Source organism: Bos indicus x Bos taurus, chromosome 22, assembly GCF_003369695.1.
Source record: "Bos indicus x Bos taurus breed Angus x Brahman F1 hybrid chromosome 22, Bos_hybrid_MaternalHap_v2.0, whole genome shotgun sequence".
NCBI lineage: Eukaryota > Metazoa > Chordata > Mammalia > Artiodactyla > Bovidae > Bos > Bos indicus x Bos taurus.
Window position 1 is genome coordinate 18,318,165 of NC_040097.1, and position 17,978 is coordinate 18,336,142.

The following is a 17,978-nucleotide window of genomic DNA, read 5'->3' on the forward strand; positions in this document are numbered from 1 at the left end:
GGGAAACTCTTGATTTCTTTAATTCTGAACAATAACCTTGTTAATAATTCTTGGTTGAACTTTCTTCCTTTTAGCACTTTGAATATGTTAAGCTACTCTCTTCTGGTCTGCACAGTTTATGTTAAAACATCTAATAGCCTTGTGGGTTTTAGTATGTAACAAGTTTTTTTTTCTCTCTCTTGCTGCTTTTAGGATTTTCTCTCATCCTTAATTTTTATCATTTTAATTATCATGTATCTTGGTGTGTGTGGCTCTTTGGTTTCAACTTATTTGGAACTCTGTGCTTCCTGGATCTGGATGTCTATTTCCTTTCCCATATTAGGGAAATTTTCAGCCACTATTTCTTCAAATAATTTTTTTTGCCCCTCTCTCCTCTTGTGGGACTCTAATAGGAATGTTATTTCACTTGATGCTGTTCCAAAGGTCTCTCAAGGTATCTTCACCTCTTAAAATTCTTTGTCATTTTGCTAGTCTGTCTGGGTGACTTTCATTGCTTTGTCTTAGCTTCTTGATTCCTTCTGCTGCCTCATCCAATCTGTTGTTGAACTCCTCTAGTGTATTTTTCAGTTCAGTTATTACTTCTCTTTGGTACTTTCTTTTATTTTCTATCTCTCTGTTGAAGTTCTCACTCTGTTCAACCATTCTCCTTCCAAAATTAATGAGCAACTTTATGATCATCATTGAACTCTGCCAGGAGACTGCCTATCTCTGTTTCCTTTATTTCTTTTTCCGAGGTTTTGTCTTATTTTTTCATTTGGAACATATTCCCGTCTTCTTATTTTGCTTAATTCTGTTTGTTTCTATGTAATGAAACCCACAAGGCTATACGTGAACCGTGAACTTCCTGACATTCAAGCTGGTTTTAGAAAACGCAGAGGAGCCAGAGATCAAATTGCCAACATCCATTGGATCATCAAAATAGCAAGAGAGTTTCAGAAAAACATCTATTTCTGCTTTATTGACTATGCCAAAGCCTTTGACTGTGTGGATCACAATCAACTGTGGAAAATTCTTCAAGAGATGGGAATACCAGACTTCCTGACGTGCCTCTTGAGAAACCTATATGCAGGTCAGGAAGCCACAGTTAGAACTGGACATGGAACAACAGACTGGTTCCAAATAGGAAAAGGAGTACGTCAAGGCTGTATATTGTCACCCTGCTTATTTAACTTATATGCAGAGTACATCATGAGAAATGCTGGGCTGGAAGAAACACAAGCTGGAATCAAGATTGCTGGGAGAAATATCAATAATCTCAGATATGCAGATGACACCACCCTTATGGCAGAAAGTGAAGAGAAGCTAAAAAGCCTCTTGATGAAAGTAAAGAGGAGAGTGAAAAAGTTGGCTTAAAACTCAACATTCAGAAAACGAAGATCATGGCATCTGGTTCCATCACTTCATGGCAAATAGATGGGGAAACAGTGTTAGACTTTGTTTTTCTGGGCTCCAAAATCACTGCAGATGGTGACTGCAGCCATGAAATTAACTCCTTGGAAGGAAAGTTATGACCAACCTAGATAGCATATTCAAAAGCAGAGACATTACTTTGCCAACAAAGGTCTATCTAGTCAAGGCTATGGTTTTTCCTGTGGTCATATATGGATGTGAGAGTTGGACTGTGAAGAAGGCTGAGCGCTGAAGAATTGATGCTTTTGAACTGTGGTGTTGGAGAAGACTCCTGAGAGTCCCTTGGACTACAAGGAGATCCAACCAGTCCATTCTGAAGGAGATCAGCCCTGGGATTTCTTTGGAAGGAATGGTGCTAAAGCTGAAACTCCAGTACTTTGGCCACCTCATGTGAAGAGTTGACTCACTGGAAAAGACTCTGATGCTGGGATGGATTGGGGGCAGGAGGAGAAGGGGACGCCAGAGGATGAGATGGCTGGATGGCATTACCGACTCGATCGACATGAGTTTGAGTGAACTCTGGGAGTTGGTGATGGACAGGGAGGCCTGGCGTGCTGCGATTCATGGGGTTGCAAAGAGTCAGACACTACTGAGTGACTGAACTGAAGGTTCAGTTCAGTGGGGCTCAGGAGCACAACCTTGTTTTCCACCAGAGCCAAGAATTCAAGGGTCTGCCCAACTATTTGGGCTGTGTGTGCCTTCCAGTTTTGGCAGGGCTGTGGCTGTGGGTGGAGCTGGTCCCCAGACTGGAAGCAGTGCCCAGTCAAAACACAGCCCTAAGGCTGAGGCTCCCAGCAGGGCAGACACACTGGCGTAATAGACGAGAGAGAGAATTCCAAAATGGTGCTTGACAGTTCTGATATTACAAAGTAGCCTGAGATCACAGAAAGGTCTATTGCTAGAGTTTCACACCTGGGAGATTATTCCAGCTAGTTTCTGACTCTCCAGCATATGTTTCAAGGTTAGTAAGTAGGACCCCTTCACCTATGATCCAGGCACTTTTCAACTGGTGTTTGTGTCCTGTGGGTCAACTGGTTTTGGGGTCTAGTAGGTCTGAAGGAAGCTCTTTAAGAGTGGACTTCTCATCCCTGCAGTTCTATAGTTTTCCTGGACATACTCCCCACTGGTTTTCAAAGTCAGTTAGTTTAGGGGCTCACCTCTCCTATACAGGACCTAGGGGCTGGGTTCCTGGCCTGGAGCTCAGATATCCTTTTCCTCAGGGGAAAGGTCCATAGCTCTGTGACCTTTCCCATTTGTACATTGCTGTGGCTGGGGTGTAGTTCTTTTCCCCTGGGGGGAGACTTTATCTCTGCCTCTCATACCTTTGTGGCTTCCCTTGTGGGTCATCTGGTAAAGAATCCACCTGCAATGCAGGAGACCTGGGTTCAATCCCTGGGTTGGGAAGATCTCCTGGAAAGGGGAAAGGCTACCCACTCCAGTATTCTGGTCTGGAAAATTCCATGGACTGTACAGTCCATGGGGTCACAAAGAGCTGGACTTGACTGAGCGACTTTCACTTTTCATTCACTCATAGCTTTGAGGCTGTTTAAATCCTTTGTTGTGGAGTTGCTATTCTTCCAATTTGAAGGTCCCTTTCCAAGAGATTCATTCCAAATGCAGCTGTAGATTTCTTGTGTCCAGGGGAGGAAGTGAGTACAGGATCTTCCTATGTCTTTGTATTGAACCCTCTCCTAAGGACGGTCAGTTCTTCATCTCCCGAGGTTCTATGCTATGAATCTTACGGGTAAATCCCCCTGTAAAACTAAAAGTTTCAGCCTTCTCTGCTCTTTTCAGTTGTCACGTCTCAATCTGACAAAATTTACGAACATCTTTTATGTTTTGTCTCCTCTTCACCCTGGTGGGTTTATACCATTTTTATTCCCATGTTATAATTTTATTGCAGCTTTAGAAAGAATCAGAGACAAAAACATGTATTTAATCTGTCAAGTTTTGATACACTTTATCCTTACATTTATTAAAAATTTCAATTAGGTTATCATTTACCTCTTATGATCTGATATGGAATTCACCCAAATTTATCTATATTTCTATAAATTTTGAATTTTCTTATTAACTGGGTACTATTTTTTTTTTAATGAAATCTTTCACTTTCTTGTACAGCCTTTAAGTGGTATATAAGATGACTAGCCATACTTCCTGGCTTTTGATCTCTTTGGGGAGCTGTAAATGCATTGCTGTGTTTTATTACCAAGTGAATTTATAGGCACAGTGTTCTGTTCCACAAACACTCATCCAGATGCAGCACAAATCTAAAGTCTACAATATAAACTTCTAAGAAATCACTTTTGCCATCTAATGTGCAGTCCTATTTCCTGGGCTTCTAGGAGAATTGATTTTGTTAAAAGTAATCCCAGATGAAAATAAAAAGAAGCAATAGTAGTCCCTCAATATTTTAGTTGTTTAAGATATCTTAGCAGGATAGTTTGTACTGCCTTATGAATTCTAGATGGCTCTGTTTCCTGCAGAGTACAGTTATTAACAATTTAGTGAGTAGTTACTGTATATATTTCCAGTCTCTTTAAAAATCATATGAGGAATATCTCAGCCATCCTTCTATCTTACCATGATCATTAGAAAACTATTATTATTATTTCAGTCAAGATGAATATGCTTTAGAGACCTGCTGTATAACACTGTAACTATAGTCAAAATAACATTCATTAACAATAAAATTTGTTAAGATAGACCTCATGTTAAATGTTCTTTCCACAATTAAATAAAGATAAATTAAAAAAAAAGAAAAACACCTTATACTCTTACTTTCCAAAGACATGTCTATCTTTTTTAAAAACTGGAGAACTAAAAAATCTTGATAGTAGTTTGAACATACCATCTTTATCAGCAGTGTCTTGAGGCTTGTATTTTAAAGTGAAGATCTTTCGTAGCTTACAGTTCGCTGAGACAGTAATTCCATCCAGTGACTGGAAAACTGCTCCTTTGAATATTTCATTGGTAAATGCCACCAAGTCAATGCATAGATTGCACCACTAAAATTAAAAAGGGAAAGAGGAGTAAGTACTTTTTACAATCACATAAATGAAGAAGCCATCTTAAAAGTGGAAAGTTCAGCGATTTGAGGCAATCAACCGGGTCAACCAGCCCCAAAACCAATTTTTCCCTTTAGGTAAATCTATCTGTTTTGGCTTCAATTTTCTTAAAAACTATTTTGATTCTTCCAAAGAAATCATCATACTATGAACTACACATTGGTTACCTGGCTACAGAGTTCCTATCATGAATCAAGGCTTTGACAACTTAAGAGAAATAACCCTAGATTTGTAGGCAGTTAACTGCAGATGGTTTAGACCACTTAAATTTTGAAAATCAGAGATAAGTAGCCAATTGTTCCTTCAAGAGGACTAATTTGATCACAATTAGCCACTTATATTTGTTTTTTAAAAAAGCACAGATGAAATTGAAATTGGAAACTGGGTCTAAAGTGTGGCCAGTGCTGTCTACTTACCAATTAACCTATTGTACAGAAATAGATTCTTCTAAGGAATCTGTAATTATGCCTTGTATTTGCCAGTTTTTAAAGTACTCTTGCAGGGCCTAATTTCTTTCCATTAAACAATTAGAACCCTCAATACTTCAGCAGATGAATTCTCTAAATGGTCTTACTGAGTTAAAGAAAAAGAGAAAATAATCATTTAGTAAAAAATTAAGACATTTAAAACTGCAGGACAAAAGCAGAAAAGAGAATTTTTGAAGTTAAAAGAAAAGCAGTATTTAAAATGGTCTGTGCTTATAATAGGCTCTTCTGTTATCTGCTTAGAAGCACATTTTATATAAGGTCTATTTTATTAATTATCAAAATCAAGATATATATTAATTGACAAAGGAAATATAATGTCATTTTAAAAGTCAAATTCCATTTAAGAGTCTTGGTTTTAATATGGTTGAGAATCTGAGTTTGTTTCCACAGTACAAGAGTAAAAAAGAGTGCAGTAAAATATTGATTAAACATGGAAAATTATTTTCTTTGCAGATGTCTCAACAGTAACATCGTATTTCCAGGTGATGGGACCGTTCTGATCTTTTTTGGGGGAAAGGAGCCTGGTGTAATGAAAGGTAGGAGGTAGGACTGAGTGTAATAAAACGAGGCTGGCCTAACAAGCAGGAGGCACTCTCCTGGGAGATGTGGGAAGTAATGTGGGATAGGGCCCTGAGGCCAGGTTGTGGAGTTGTTGGAAGATCAAGAGAAATGTGGACTGCAGAGGGTCAAGTGCCACTGTGGTTCTTGAAGGAGAATGTAAGAAAAGTAGGGTAACTGGGAAGTCTGAATTAACCTCAGTGAAGGAATATTTGGGGCGGTAAAAGGGTACTGGGGGAGAAGGCTGAGGTAGAATACAGACAGACAGAGGCAGACCAGTTAGTCCCCATCAGTCATTTAAGCATGAAGTGCTAGCATAGGAAGTGAAATGCACGGGACAAATTCAGTATGTATGCCATATGGCGAAACACTATGGCTTGGTAAAAGCACGCTGTATGGAAGTTTTGGGGTTTTCAGCTATCTAACAATAATTATTAATATTATTATACAAGTATTATTGTTGCAGAAACCAGTAATTGAGAAACCAAACACCACACTTGAAGAGTTGAAGAACTCAGGTTTATTATGCCAGCGGGCCCAGAGAGTTAACACTCTAAGCTCTGAGCCCTGAACAAAAGGGTTACAGAGTTTTTATAGACCTACTCCAGTGGGCAACACTAGCTGCTAATAGGCTGGTTTAAGGAACAGTGATCAAGATGCGGAGGGGGATGCTTGACCTTTACATGGACAGGCATGATTAACCAAGTTTGCAGGGGCTGGGCAATTGCAAAGAGCAGGACAAGGGTGAGTAAGATAAGTTCCAGACTGTAGTATTCTAAGTCCGCACTTTCTGAGACTATGTGACCTAAGTGATCCAGACTTTGCAAGGAGCAAGCTGAGTTACAGAGGCTGGAGGTTACGTGAAATTTTAACTTTTCCTTTTCATTATGATTATCGTTACAAATTTTGGTCCTACACCTTAAAAATTTAACATTATGCCCCAATTTCAATCTTTCAGCTGGTTTGTCCCATTAGTAATCACATTTATCCATTCTCTTTCATAGGTTGTTGTTGTTTAGTCACTAAATTGTGTCTGACTCTTTTGTGACCCTATGGACTGTAGCCTGCCAGGTTCCTCTGTCCATGGGATTCTCCAGGCAAAAATACAGGAGTGAGTTGCCATTTACTTCTTCAGTGGATCTTCCCAACCCAGGGATCAAACCCACATCTCCTGCTTGGCAGGTGGATTCGTTACCACTGAGCCACCAGGGAAGCCTTCATATAGGTGCTACATGCTTATTAGGTGTTGAGACACTGGGCATAGCTCCAAGGATAGAGCACTGAATAAAACTCCTTCCAGTCTGGGAAGGAAATCAGACATGTGGCATCTGTTATGTACAGTGAGTACAGAGGGCGGGAAGGTGGGGATGTTCAAGAAAGGCTTCTTTTAAAAAAATAAAAATTTTTTTTTATCATGACAGTGTATGCAAATATAAGTTAAATATAGTGCCAATAGTTTTACACAAAATGTAGCCCTCTGTCACTTTTTCACTCATCCAATCATACTGTCAACTCTTAACCATTCCTTCTCATTGTATTTTTAAATAATACTTCTCGATTCATCAATTTTGGACATTTATCTGCTGACTTATTACGGTAAATAAGACTTTTAGCTCATTTACACACCTTAATTTCCGACTTCTTCCTCCCAAGATAATTATCTCTCATTCTCTTTCTCCCTTTTCTTTAAAATATATATTCTGTGTTCTCTTTATTGTGACTATGTAACTATTATGAAACCTGAACCAAGTGTAGCTCTATGATTACCTTCTCCCCCTATACAAGTTCTTCATATTTCCACAGTTAATAACTGCTTTTAAAATTATCTCTTTTTTGAAATAAATATTTTAAGTCTCTCTACATTTAGAAAATGCTTGGAGGTGACATCTGAGTTTGGTTTTGAGCAATTAATAAGCATTTCCAGGGCCAGGGAGGCATGGGAATGTGCTGGGCAATTTTTTTTCTCAGGAACCTGCCCCTTTATTCTCTGCTTAGATGAACTCTCCAGTTGGCTGCATCTGAAGACCCCACTGGACTCTGCCAGCTCTGCTTGTAATTGGAGTCCACTTCCTTCACACACTGTGAGTACAGGAAACCAGGCCCTTACCTACTAAATGCTTTTCTCCCCCCATACAGCTTTACTGAGAAATAACTGACATCACTGTACAAGTTTCAGCTGTGCAGCTTGATGGTTTGATTCACTTGTATTGTGAACTGATTACTACAACAGGTTTAGTTAATATTCATCATTTCACACAGATACAGTAAAATGGAAAAAGATTTCTTTTTGTGATGAGAACTCTTAGGATCTACTGTCTTAACAGCTTTACTATAGTTCATCAGCAGTCATCATGTTGTACATGACAACCCTCAGTTCAGTTCAGTTCAGTTGCTCAGTCGTGTCTGACTCTTTGCAACACCATGGACTGCAGCACGCCAGGCCTCCCTGTCCATCACCAACTCGTGGAGTTTACTCAGACTCATGTCCGTTGAGTCAGTGATGCCGTGCAACCATCTCATCCTCTGTCTTCCCCTTCTCCTCCTGCCTTCAATCTTTCCCAGCATCAGGGTCTTTTCAAATGAGTCAGTTCTTTGCATCAGGTAGCCAAAGTATTGGAGTTTCAGGTTCAACATCAGTCCTTCCAATGAATATTCGGGACTGATTTCCTTTAGGACGGACTGGGTGGATCAACTTGCTGTCCAAGGGACTCTCAAGAATCTTCTCCAACACCACAGTTCAAAAGCATCAATTCTTCTGCACTCAGCTTTCTTTATAGTCTAACTCTCACATCCATACATGACTACTGGAAAAACCATAGCCTTGACTAGACGGACCATTGTTGATAAAGTAATATCTCTGCTTTTTAATATGCTGTCTAGGTTGGTCATAACTTTCCTTCCAAGGAGTAAGCGTCTTTTAAGTTCATGGCTGCAATCACCATCTGCAGTGATTTTGGGGCCCAGAAAAATAAAGTCAGCCACTGTTTCCCCATCTATTTGCTATGAAGTGATGGGACCAGATGCCATGATCTTCGTTTTCTGAATGTTGAGTTTTAAGCCAACTTTTTCACTCTCTTCTTTCACTTTCATCAAGAGGCTCTTTAGTTCTTCTTTGCTTTCTGCCATAAGGGTGGTTTCATCTGCATATCTGAGGTTATTGATATCTCTTCCAGCAATCTTGATTCCAGCTTGTGCTTCATCCAAGCAGGGTGACAATATACAGCCTTGATGTACTCCTTTCCCGATTTGGAACCAGTCTGTTGTTCCATGTCCAGTTAAATTGAACAGTTCTATGAAGACCTACAAGACCTTCTAGAACTAATAATTCAAAAAGATGTCTTTTTGATTATACAGACTGGAATGCAAAAGTAGGAAGTAAAAAAATACCTGGAGTAACGGGAAAACTTGGCCTTGGAGTACAGAATGAAGCAGGGCAAAGGCTAACAGAGTTTTGCCAAGAGAATGCACTGGTCATAGCAAACACCCTCTTCCAGCAACATAAGAGAAGACTCTACACATGGATATCACCAGATGGTCAACACCAAAATCAGACTGATTATATTCTTTGCAGCCAAAGATGGAGAAGCTCTATACAGTCAGCAAACACAAGACTGGGAACTGACTGTGACTCAGATCATGAACTCATTATTGTCAAGTTCAGACTTAAATTGAAGAAAGTAAACTAGACCATTCAGGTATGACCTAAATCAAATGCCTTATGATTATACAATGCAAGTGACAAACAGATTCAAGGAATTAGATCTGATAGACAGAGTGCCTGAAGAACTATGGATGGAGATTCGTGACATTGTACATTGATTAAGACCATCCCCAAGAAAAAGCAATGCAAAAAGGCAAAAATGGTTGCCTGAGGAGGCCTTACAAACAGCTATGAAAAGAAGAGAAGTGAAAGGCAAAGGAGAAAAGGAAAGATATACCCATCTGAATGCAGAGTTCCAAAGAATAGCAAGGAGAGATAAAGTCTTCCTCAGTGATGAATGCAGAGAAATAGAGGAAAACAATAGAATGGGAAAGACTAGGATCTCTTTAAGAAAAGTAGAGATATCAAGGGAACATTTCATGCAAAGATGGGCACAATAAAAGACAGAAATGATATGGATCTAACAGAGGCAGAAGAGATTAAGAAGCAGTGGCAAGAATACACAGAAGAACTGTACAAAAAAGATGTTCATGACCCAGATAAATAAGGGTCTGATCACTGACCTAGAGCCAGACTTCCTGGAATGTGAAGTCAAGTGGGCCTTAGAAAGCATCACTACGAACAAAGCTAGTGGAGGTGACGGAATTCCAGGTGAGCTATTTCAAAATACCTCATCCTAAAAGATGATGCTGTGAAAGTGCTGCACTCAATATGCCAGCAAATTTGGAAAACTCAGCAGTGGCCACAGGACTGGAAAATGTCAGTTTTCATTCCAGTCCCAGAGAAAGGCAATGCCAAAGAATGCTCAAACTACCGCACAATTGCACTAATCTCACACTCTAGTAAAGTAATGCTCAAAATTCTCCAAGTCAAGCTTCAACAGTACGTGAACCGTGAACTTCCAGATGTTCAAACTGGATTTAGAAAAGGCAGAGGAACCAGAGATCAAATTGCAAACATCTGTTGGATCATCGAAAAAGCGAGTTCCAGAAAAACATCTACTTCTGCTTTATTGCCCATGCTAAAGCCTTTGACTGGGTGGATCATAACAAAATGTGGAAAAATATCATCCCTACGGTTAAGATAGAAGTGCCCACCCCTGCCTCCCACTGTGTCTAGTCTGTGTCTGATGTCTTTTCTATGAGTTTGTTGTTGTTTTGCTTAGATTCCACATGTAAGTGAGGTCATTCAGTATTTGTCCTATATTACTTATTTCACTTAGCATATAATGTCTTCAAGGTCCATACATGTTTTTGCATTGGGTAGGATTTTCTCACTTTCTTATGGCTGAAAAATATCCCATTGTACATATATACCACAGCATCTTTATTCATCCACAAATGGACACTTAGGTTGTTTCCATGTCTTGGCTGTTGTAAATAATGTTGCAGTGACTATGGGGGTGAAGATATCTTTTCAAGTTAGTGCTACTGTTTGCTTTGACTACATCCCAGAAGTGGAATGCTGGATCATTTGGAAGTTCTATTAAGTTTTTGAGGCACCTCCGTACTGTTTTCCACATGGCTATACCAATTTATAATCTTATCAACAGTGCACAAGGGTTCCCTTTTCTCTACATTTATACATATTTATCTCTTGTCTTTTTGATGATATCCATTCTAACAGTAGGAGTTGATGTCTCATTGTGGTTTTAATTTGCAATTCCTTAGTGACTAGTGATGTTGAACATTTCCCCGTGTATCTGTTGGTCTATTGTATATCTGCTTTGGAAAAATGTCTATTTAGGCCCTTTGCCCACTTTGCTGCCGCTGCCAAGTCGCTTTAGTCGTGTCAGACTCTGTGCGACCCCATGGACTGCAGCCTACCAGGCTTCTCCGTCCCTGGGATTCTCCAGGCAAGAACACTGGAGTGGGTTGCCATTTCCTTCTCCAGTGCATGAAAGTGGAAAGTGAAAGTGAAGTCGCTCAGTCGTGTCTGACTCTTAGCGACCCCATGGACTGCAGCCCACCAGGCTCCTCCATCCATGGAATTTTCCAGGCAACAGTACTGGAGTCGGGTGCCATTGCTTTCTCCCTGCCCACTTTAACTGATTTTTTTTTTTTGCTATTGAGTTATATGAGTTCTTCATATATTTTTGACATTAACTGCTTATCAGATGTATGGTTTGCAGATTTTTTTCTCTATTTCATAGGTTGTCTTTTCATTTTGTTAATGTGTTCTTTTGTTGTGCTGAAGCTTTTTAGTTTGATGTAGTCCTACTTGTTTACTTTGGTTTTGTTGCTTGGATTTCAGGTGTGATTTACACACTTTTTATACATCCCAAATCAAACTGCTTTTATTTCCTCTGCCTAGATTAATGCTTCATGAAAAGTACTCAACAAATAATGGTATGCATATGTGTGTAAGCGTATATAAAGATAAGCATATAAATACATGCCTGCACACATATTTTCAGTCTTTCACTTTATCATCATTCAACAAACCTCATAAATGTGTAAGTACTGATAAGTTATTTACTGAATCTATCTTTTAGAAGTACAGATGGGAGTAGTTCTTGGAAAAGATGAGGATAACTTTCACAAATCTTCCTTGGTTAGAAGAAATAGAGGTTTGTTGCCTGCTTTTTGGAAGGAAAGTTATGACCAACCTAGATAGCATATTCAAAAGCAGAGACATTACTTTGCCAACAAAGATTCATCTAGTCAAGGCTATGGTTTTTCCTGTGGTCATGTATGGATGTGAGAGCTGGACTGTGAAGAAGGCTGAGCGCCGAAGAATTGATGCTTTTGAACTGTGGTGTTGGAGAAGACTCTTGAGAGTCCCTTGGACTGCAAGGAGATCCAACCAGTCCATTCTGAAGGAGATCAGCCCTGGGATTTCTTTGGAAGGAATGATGCTAAAGCTGAAACTCCAGTACTTTGGCCACCTCATGCGAAGAGTTGACTCTTTGGAAAAGACTCTGATGCTGGGAGGGATTGGAGGCAGGAGGAGAAGGCGACGACAGAGGAGGAGATGGCTGGATGGCATCACTGACTCTATGGATGTGAGTCTGAGTGAACTCCGGGAGTTGGTGATGGACAGGGAGGCCTGGCGTGCTGCGATTCATGGGGTTGCAAAGAGTCGGACACGACTGAGCGACTGATCTGATCTGATCTGAAGCTGATATTTGGAAAGGTTACAATTTTCATAAGCTTTCACAAATAAATCATTATTTTTATCATTTCTGTGATATATTTTCTGAAGTTATGGAAAAGTGTTCTGAGTTCTCTGCTACCAACAGGTGGACTATCTGAATTACAGTTGATCTTTATAAAATATTTTCATTATCACTGGGGATCATTCACACTTAAAATCCCCCTTTTCTGACATTTTCTTGATCTCTAATCACTTTACCCCTATGTGAAACTCTAGTCCAGCAAGGAAGAGCTCCTGATATAAAATATTTACAATTACAGGTCCTTGAGAAATAAACACAGGAAAAACACAATTCTTGATAGAGAACAGACAGTTCTGCTTAGTTTGTTGCTTGGATTAATAAGAGAGTTTATGCTATTTAATTTCAACATGGAATTTTCCATGAAAGAATTGACTGGCAAAGGGTGAAATCATGATTCAAAGAATTTAACTTCTAGTTTTTACTGAAATGTTTTGGCAATATGGCGTCACTGTATTGGTGAAACACACACACACACACACACACACACACTCAATGCATGCAATAATAAGCTCTTGGTTGTCCCTGAATTTTTTTGATTGTTAACAGTACACAAAGCTAGCCAGCAATGCCTTGCTAAAAAGAAATAACAAACAAAAAACTACAATTTTGTAACCCAGCAATTCTAAAGTACATCTCTTTCCAGAATTTTAGAACTTCTTTCTGTTTTCATGCTCCCAAAATAACAAAAAAAGAAGCTTTTAATACTTTTATTCTTGTGCCTTTTAAAATAATTTTTCACTTCAGTTTTAACTTGTCAACAGAAAATTTGCTTACAATGACTTTGTCCATCTTTTTTATCAACATATTGTGTTTATTAAGTGATGCAAGCTGAGAGACTGAAATAGTAATTTCCACATGGGCAGGAGAAGTAATTACCTATTACTAATTAAAAGTAATTTCCCCATGAAAAGCAAGTCACTGCAACCCCTTAATATGGAAAGCATGTAGTTGAGGACTGGGATTTGGGGCTGCCAATGTAGCTCATGACTGCATCAACAAAAACCAAGTTCCTTGCAGAAGTACCATCACTATACCTGTTCAGCAATCAATTCCTACCTCCCAATTCCTACCCTCCTTCAGCAAGCTCTCTCTTCCTCAAATAGCTGTCCCATCAATCTCTTGCTAATCCTCAAGTCGCCCTTTCACTGTGCCCTTAGAAATCCATGCTACTGAAAAGTACTTATATTCTCTATATTCTTTTAAGGGTCCTACGAGCTTCCCACATGGCACTAGTGAGTGGTAAATAATCCATTTGCCAGTTCAAGAGATGCAAGAGATTTGGGTTTGATCCCTGGGTTTGAAAGATTCCCTGGAGAAGGAAATGGCAACCCACTCCAGTATTCTTGCTTGGGAAACCCCATAGACAGAGGAGACTGGTGGGCTACAGTCTATGAGGCTGCAAAGAGTTGGACATGACTGAACACACATACAGTTTAACAGTCCTACACACTTTACTTTAAATGAAACCTGGCTTTTCTCTGAGGTATTACTTCTCCTTCAAGTCTAGAGTTGAAGTTCACTTATGGAGTTTACCTGTGGTTCTACAGCCTTCAGTTCTGAAGCCATGGGACCGTGGCACTGGGAGAGAGTCTGCTCTTCTGACTGTGAAACCCTACCTTCTTTGAAACCTGAGGCATTGCACAGACAGGCCCTTCCATCCTTTCAGCTTCACATCACCCTCCACTCACTCCTTATACCTCCTCAGACATACCACTTGAGAACACACACTTGAGTAAAACCACACCATCCTATACACATTCTTGGAAAACACTGGGACCAGGCTCATCTTACCTTCTGATATACTGTTCGATACACTAAAAGTCCCTTAACCGCCTTTCCTTCAAAAGTCTTCCTCTCCTCTTTACTCCTTAATCCAGTCACATGGTCACATCTTGAGATTTAATTTCATTACTCTGAAATACTTAAAAAAATTTGAACTATATTCTGTTTCTTAATCTGGCAACTCTTTCCAGTTAACCTCTAGTGACAACACCTTTTAAATATATTGCTCCCAGGGATGCAAGAATTTGGGCTCTAGAGCCAAACTGTCTGGATTTGGATTCCAGTTCTACCACTTACTAGTTATATAATCTTTGCAGTTATGTGTTCTCTCTGTCTCTCTTTCCTTATTTGTAAAATGGTGATAATAATGACGCATCTCTCATAGAGTCTGTTAGGACTAAATGTTTAAATACATGTAAGCACTTCTAATAGTGTCTGCTGCTGCTGCTAAGTCGCTTCAGTCGTGTCCGACTCTGTGCGACCCCATAGACGGCAGCCCATCAGGCTCTGCCGTCCCTGGGATTCTCCAGGCAAGAACACTGGAGTGGGTTGCCATTTCCTTCTCCAATGCAGGAAAGTGAAAAGTGAAAGTGAAGTCGCTCAGTCGTGTCCGACTCCTAGCGACCCCATGGACTGCAGCCTACCAGGCTTCCCCGCCCATGGGATTTTCCAGGCAAGAGTACTGGAGTGGGTTGCCATTGCCTTCTCTAGCATATGGTAAACGTTCAATGTACATTAGCCATATAAGCTCTCTGACTTTCACACCATGAAATGCAGACTTTGAGATACAGTTTAATGAGTTTTGACCATCTCATACATCTGCATACTATAACTCATAAAGGTACACAACATTTCAATCACCCCAGACAGATCTTTTGTGCATCTTTTCAACCAGTCTCCACATTCATACCTTTAAAGGGAAAGCACTAATTTCTCTTACCGTAGATTAATTTTGTCTATTTATATAAATGAAATCACAGTAAATGGCTTCTCACACTCAGGCTAACATCTGAGGCTCATCAGTATTGATGCATGCGTTGGTAGTTTGTTCTTGTTTTGCTGAGTAGTACCTCACTCTGTGCATAGAGCACCATTTGTTTGGTCTTCTGCTATAGGACTTTTGAGTTATTTCAACATTTTGGCCATCATAAATAAAGCTGTTGTGAAATGCAAATTTGTATATACATATTTTCATTTCCTTAGATAGACAGCAAGAAATAGAACTGTTGAATCAAAGGGCAAATATTTAACTTTATGAGAAACCTCCAAAGGTATTTTCAAAGTAGTTATACCATTTTCCACTTACACTAGACTTTCATGAAATTGCTTTACATCTCAACAACATTTAGTATTTCTTGTCTCTTTTAGCCATTCTTAGTGGGTGAAGTAGTAGAGGTAACTTTTTTTAACTTGTACTTCCCTGACTGATAGTATAGAGCTTTTCTTCATATACTTATTTAATCAACTGTAAAAATCTCTGTTGAATTATTTTTGCCTTAAAAAAGTTATGTCTTTTCATTATAGAGTTGTAGGATCTAGTCTTAATAAGTCTGTTGTCAGTTATATATATTAAGAATATCATCTCCCATTTTGTGGCTTGCTTATTCATTTTCTTAATATCTTTTTGATGCATAGTTTTAAATTTCATTGAAGCCTATTTTGTCAATTAATTTCTTAATTATGGTTAATGCTTTCTGGGCCCTAAGAAATATCTTAAAGTAGCTTTTTGTATTTACATTCAGATCTATAATCCATCTCAAATTAATTTTTGTAAATGGTATGAAGTATGGGCTGAGGTTCATTTTTCTTTCTTGTATATAGTCAGAATTTCCAGTTCTCAAAAAAAAATTTTTTTTCTCTGCCTATTGAAGTGTTCTGATGCTTTGGTTGATGTATACATGTGTGGGTATTCTGAACTTTTTATTGGTATCTATGCCAGGTATATAATATCTTGATTACTGTAACCTTATATGAAGTTTTGAAATCATGAGATATAAATTTTACTTTTTGAAAAGGTTTTGGCTATTCTTGGACCTGTGAATTTCTTTGTAAATTTTAGAAGTAGCTTATTAAATTCTGAAAAAAAAAAAGAAAAAGCAGCAGCCTGATGGGACTGTAATTGGGATGAGACTGAATCTACAGATTTACTGAAAAAGTATTGGCATCTTAACAAATATAGTCTTCTCATTCATTAACAACGTGCTCCCGTTTATTTAGGTCTTCAATTTTTCTAAGCAATGTTTTACAGTTTTCAATGTAAAAGGCTAACATATATTTTGTTAAACTTACTCTTGAATATTTTTGATGCTGTTGTAAATGTCTTTAAAATTTATAAAGTTTTTAATTTTCCACGCTATGAATACATCTATATAGAAATATAAAATTGATTTTGGTATACTGACATTGTGTTCTGTGACCCTGTTAAACTCACTTATTTTAACTAGGTTTTGTTTGGTTTTTGTAGGTTCCCTAGAATTTTCTACAAGATGGTTATGTTGTCTGCAAAAATAGAAATTTTTACTTATTTTTCAATCTGTATGCTATAAAATTTCTCTTTGTTATCTTATTGCACTTGCTGGGGGACTTCGAATACAATGCTGATCAAAAGTTGTCAGAGTGGATATCTTTGACTTGTTCCCCATCTGAGGAGTAAGTACTCAGTATTTCATCATTAAATATGATTGAATTGTAGGTTTTTATAGTGGTCTTTGATCAAGCTGAACAAGTTTCCTTCTGGTAATAGTTTGATGTGAGTCATCACAATGGCTGATGAATTTTCATCAATTGATTTTTCTACATTCACTGAGATGATTTTACAATTTTTTCCCTTTATTCTGTTAACATTATAAATTACACTGACTAATTATGAAATTGTAAGATTAACCTTGAATTCTTGGATAAACACTACTTGGTCATGATGTTAAGGATCCATATGTCTATGCTCACAAGTGATTCTGATTTATAGTTCTCTTTTGGGAATTACATTTCCTGGTTTTGGTATAAGAATTATGCTAGCCTCATTTTATTAAGTGAACTGGAAAATGTTATTTCTCCCTTATTATCTAAGAGCATTATTTTTCCTCAAATGTTTGGTGAGACTTACCCATAAATCTATCCGAACCTGGATTTTCTTTGTGGCAATGTTTTAAATTACAGATTCATTTTCTAAATATAGATATAAGGCTACTCAGATTTTCTACTTCTTTTAGTATCAGTTTTAGTAATTGTTTCTTTGAAAAAATTTTCCTACTTCATCTGCTGCTGCCAAGTCGCTTCAGTCGTGTCCGACTCTGTGCGACCCCTTGGACTGCAGCCTACCAGGCTTCTCTGTCCATGGGATTCTCCAGGCAAGAACACTGGAGTGGGTTGCCATTTCCTTCTCCATACTTCATCTAAATTGTCAAATTTATTAGTATAAAATTGTTCACACATGCATGTGTGCTCAGTCGCCTCAGTCATGTCTGATCCTTTGTGGCCCTATGGATAGTAGCCTGCCAGGCTCCTGTGTTAACTGGATTCTCCAGGCAGGAATACTGGAGTGGGTTGCCATGCCCTACTTCAGAGGATCTTTCCAACCCAGAAATTGAACCTACATCTTCTGTACTGCAGGAGGATTCTTTTATCCACTGAGCCACCTGGGAAGTTCAAAATCGTTCATAATATTTCCCTATTTCCTTTTCCTTTACATCTCATCTTCATACTGACATTGTGTGTGTGTGTGGTCTGTCTTTTGCTTGATTAGTCTAGGTTTGTCACCTACTAAATAGTTTTTAAAAATCCACACCTGGTTTTATTGATTTTTTTCTCCATTGTCCATTTTATTGACTTACTCT

The 17,978-nt window shown here is 38.6% G+C and overlaps 1 protein-coding gene across 6 annotated transcripts in view; it reads right to left on the reverse strand.

Moving 5' to 3' along the window:
- The window catches only part of C22H3orf67 (chromosome 22 C3orf67 homolog), a 267,751-nt gene that overhangs the window by 132,099 nt on the left and 117,674 nt on the right, over positions 1 to 17,978 (reverse strand). For all 6 annotated transcript variants that reach the window (XM_027523123.1, XM_027523121.1, XM_027523120.1 and 3 more), the window contains exon 6: positions 4,262 to 4,418. In XM_027523123.1, coding sequence (XP_027378924.1) covers positions 4,262 to 4,418 — 157 coding nt within the window. The remainder of the gene's footprint in view (positions 1 to 4,261; positions 4,419 to 17,978) is intronic.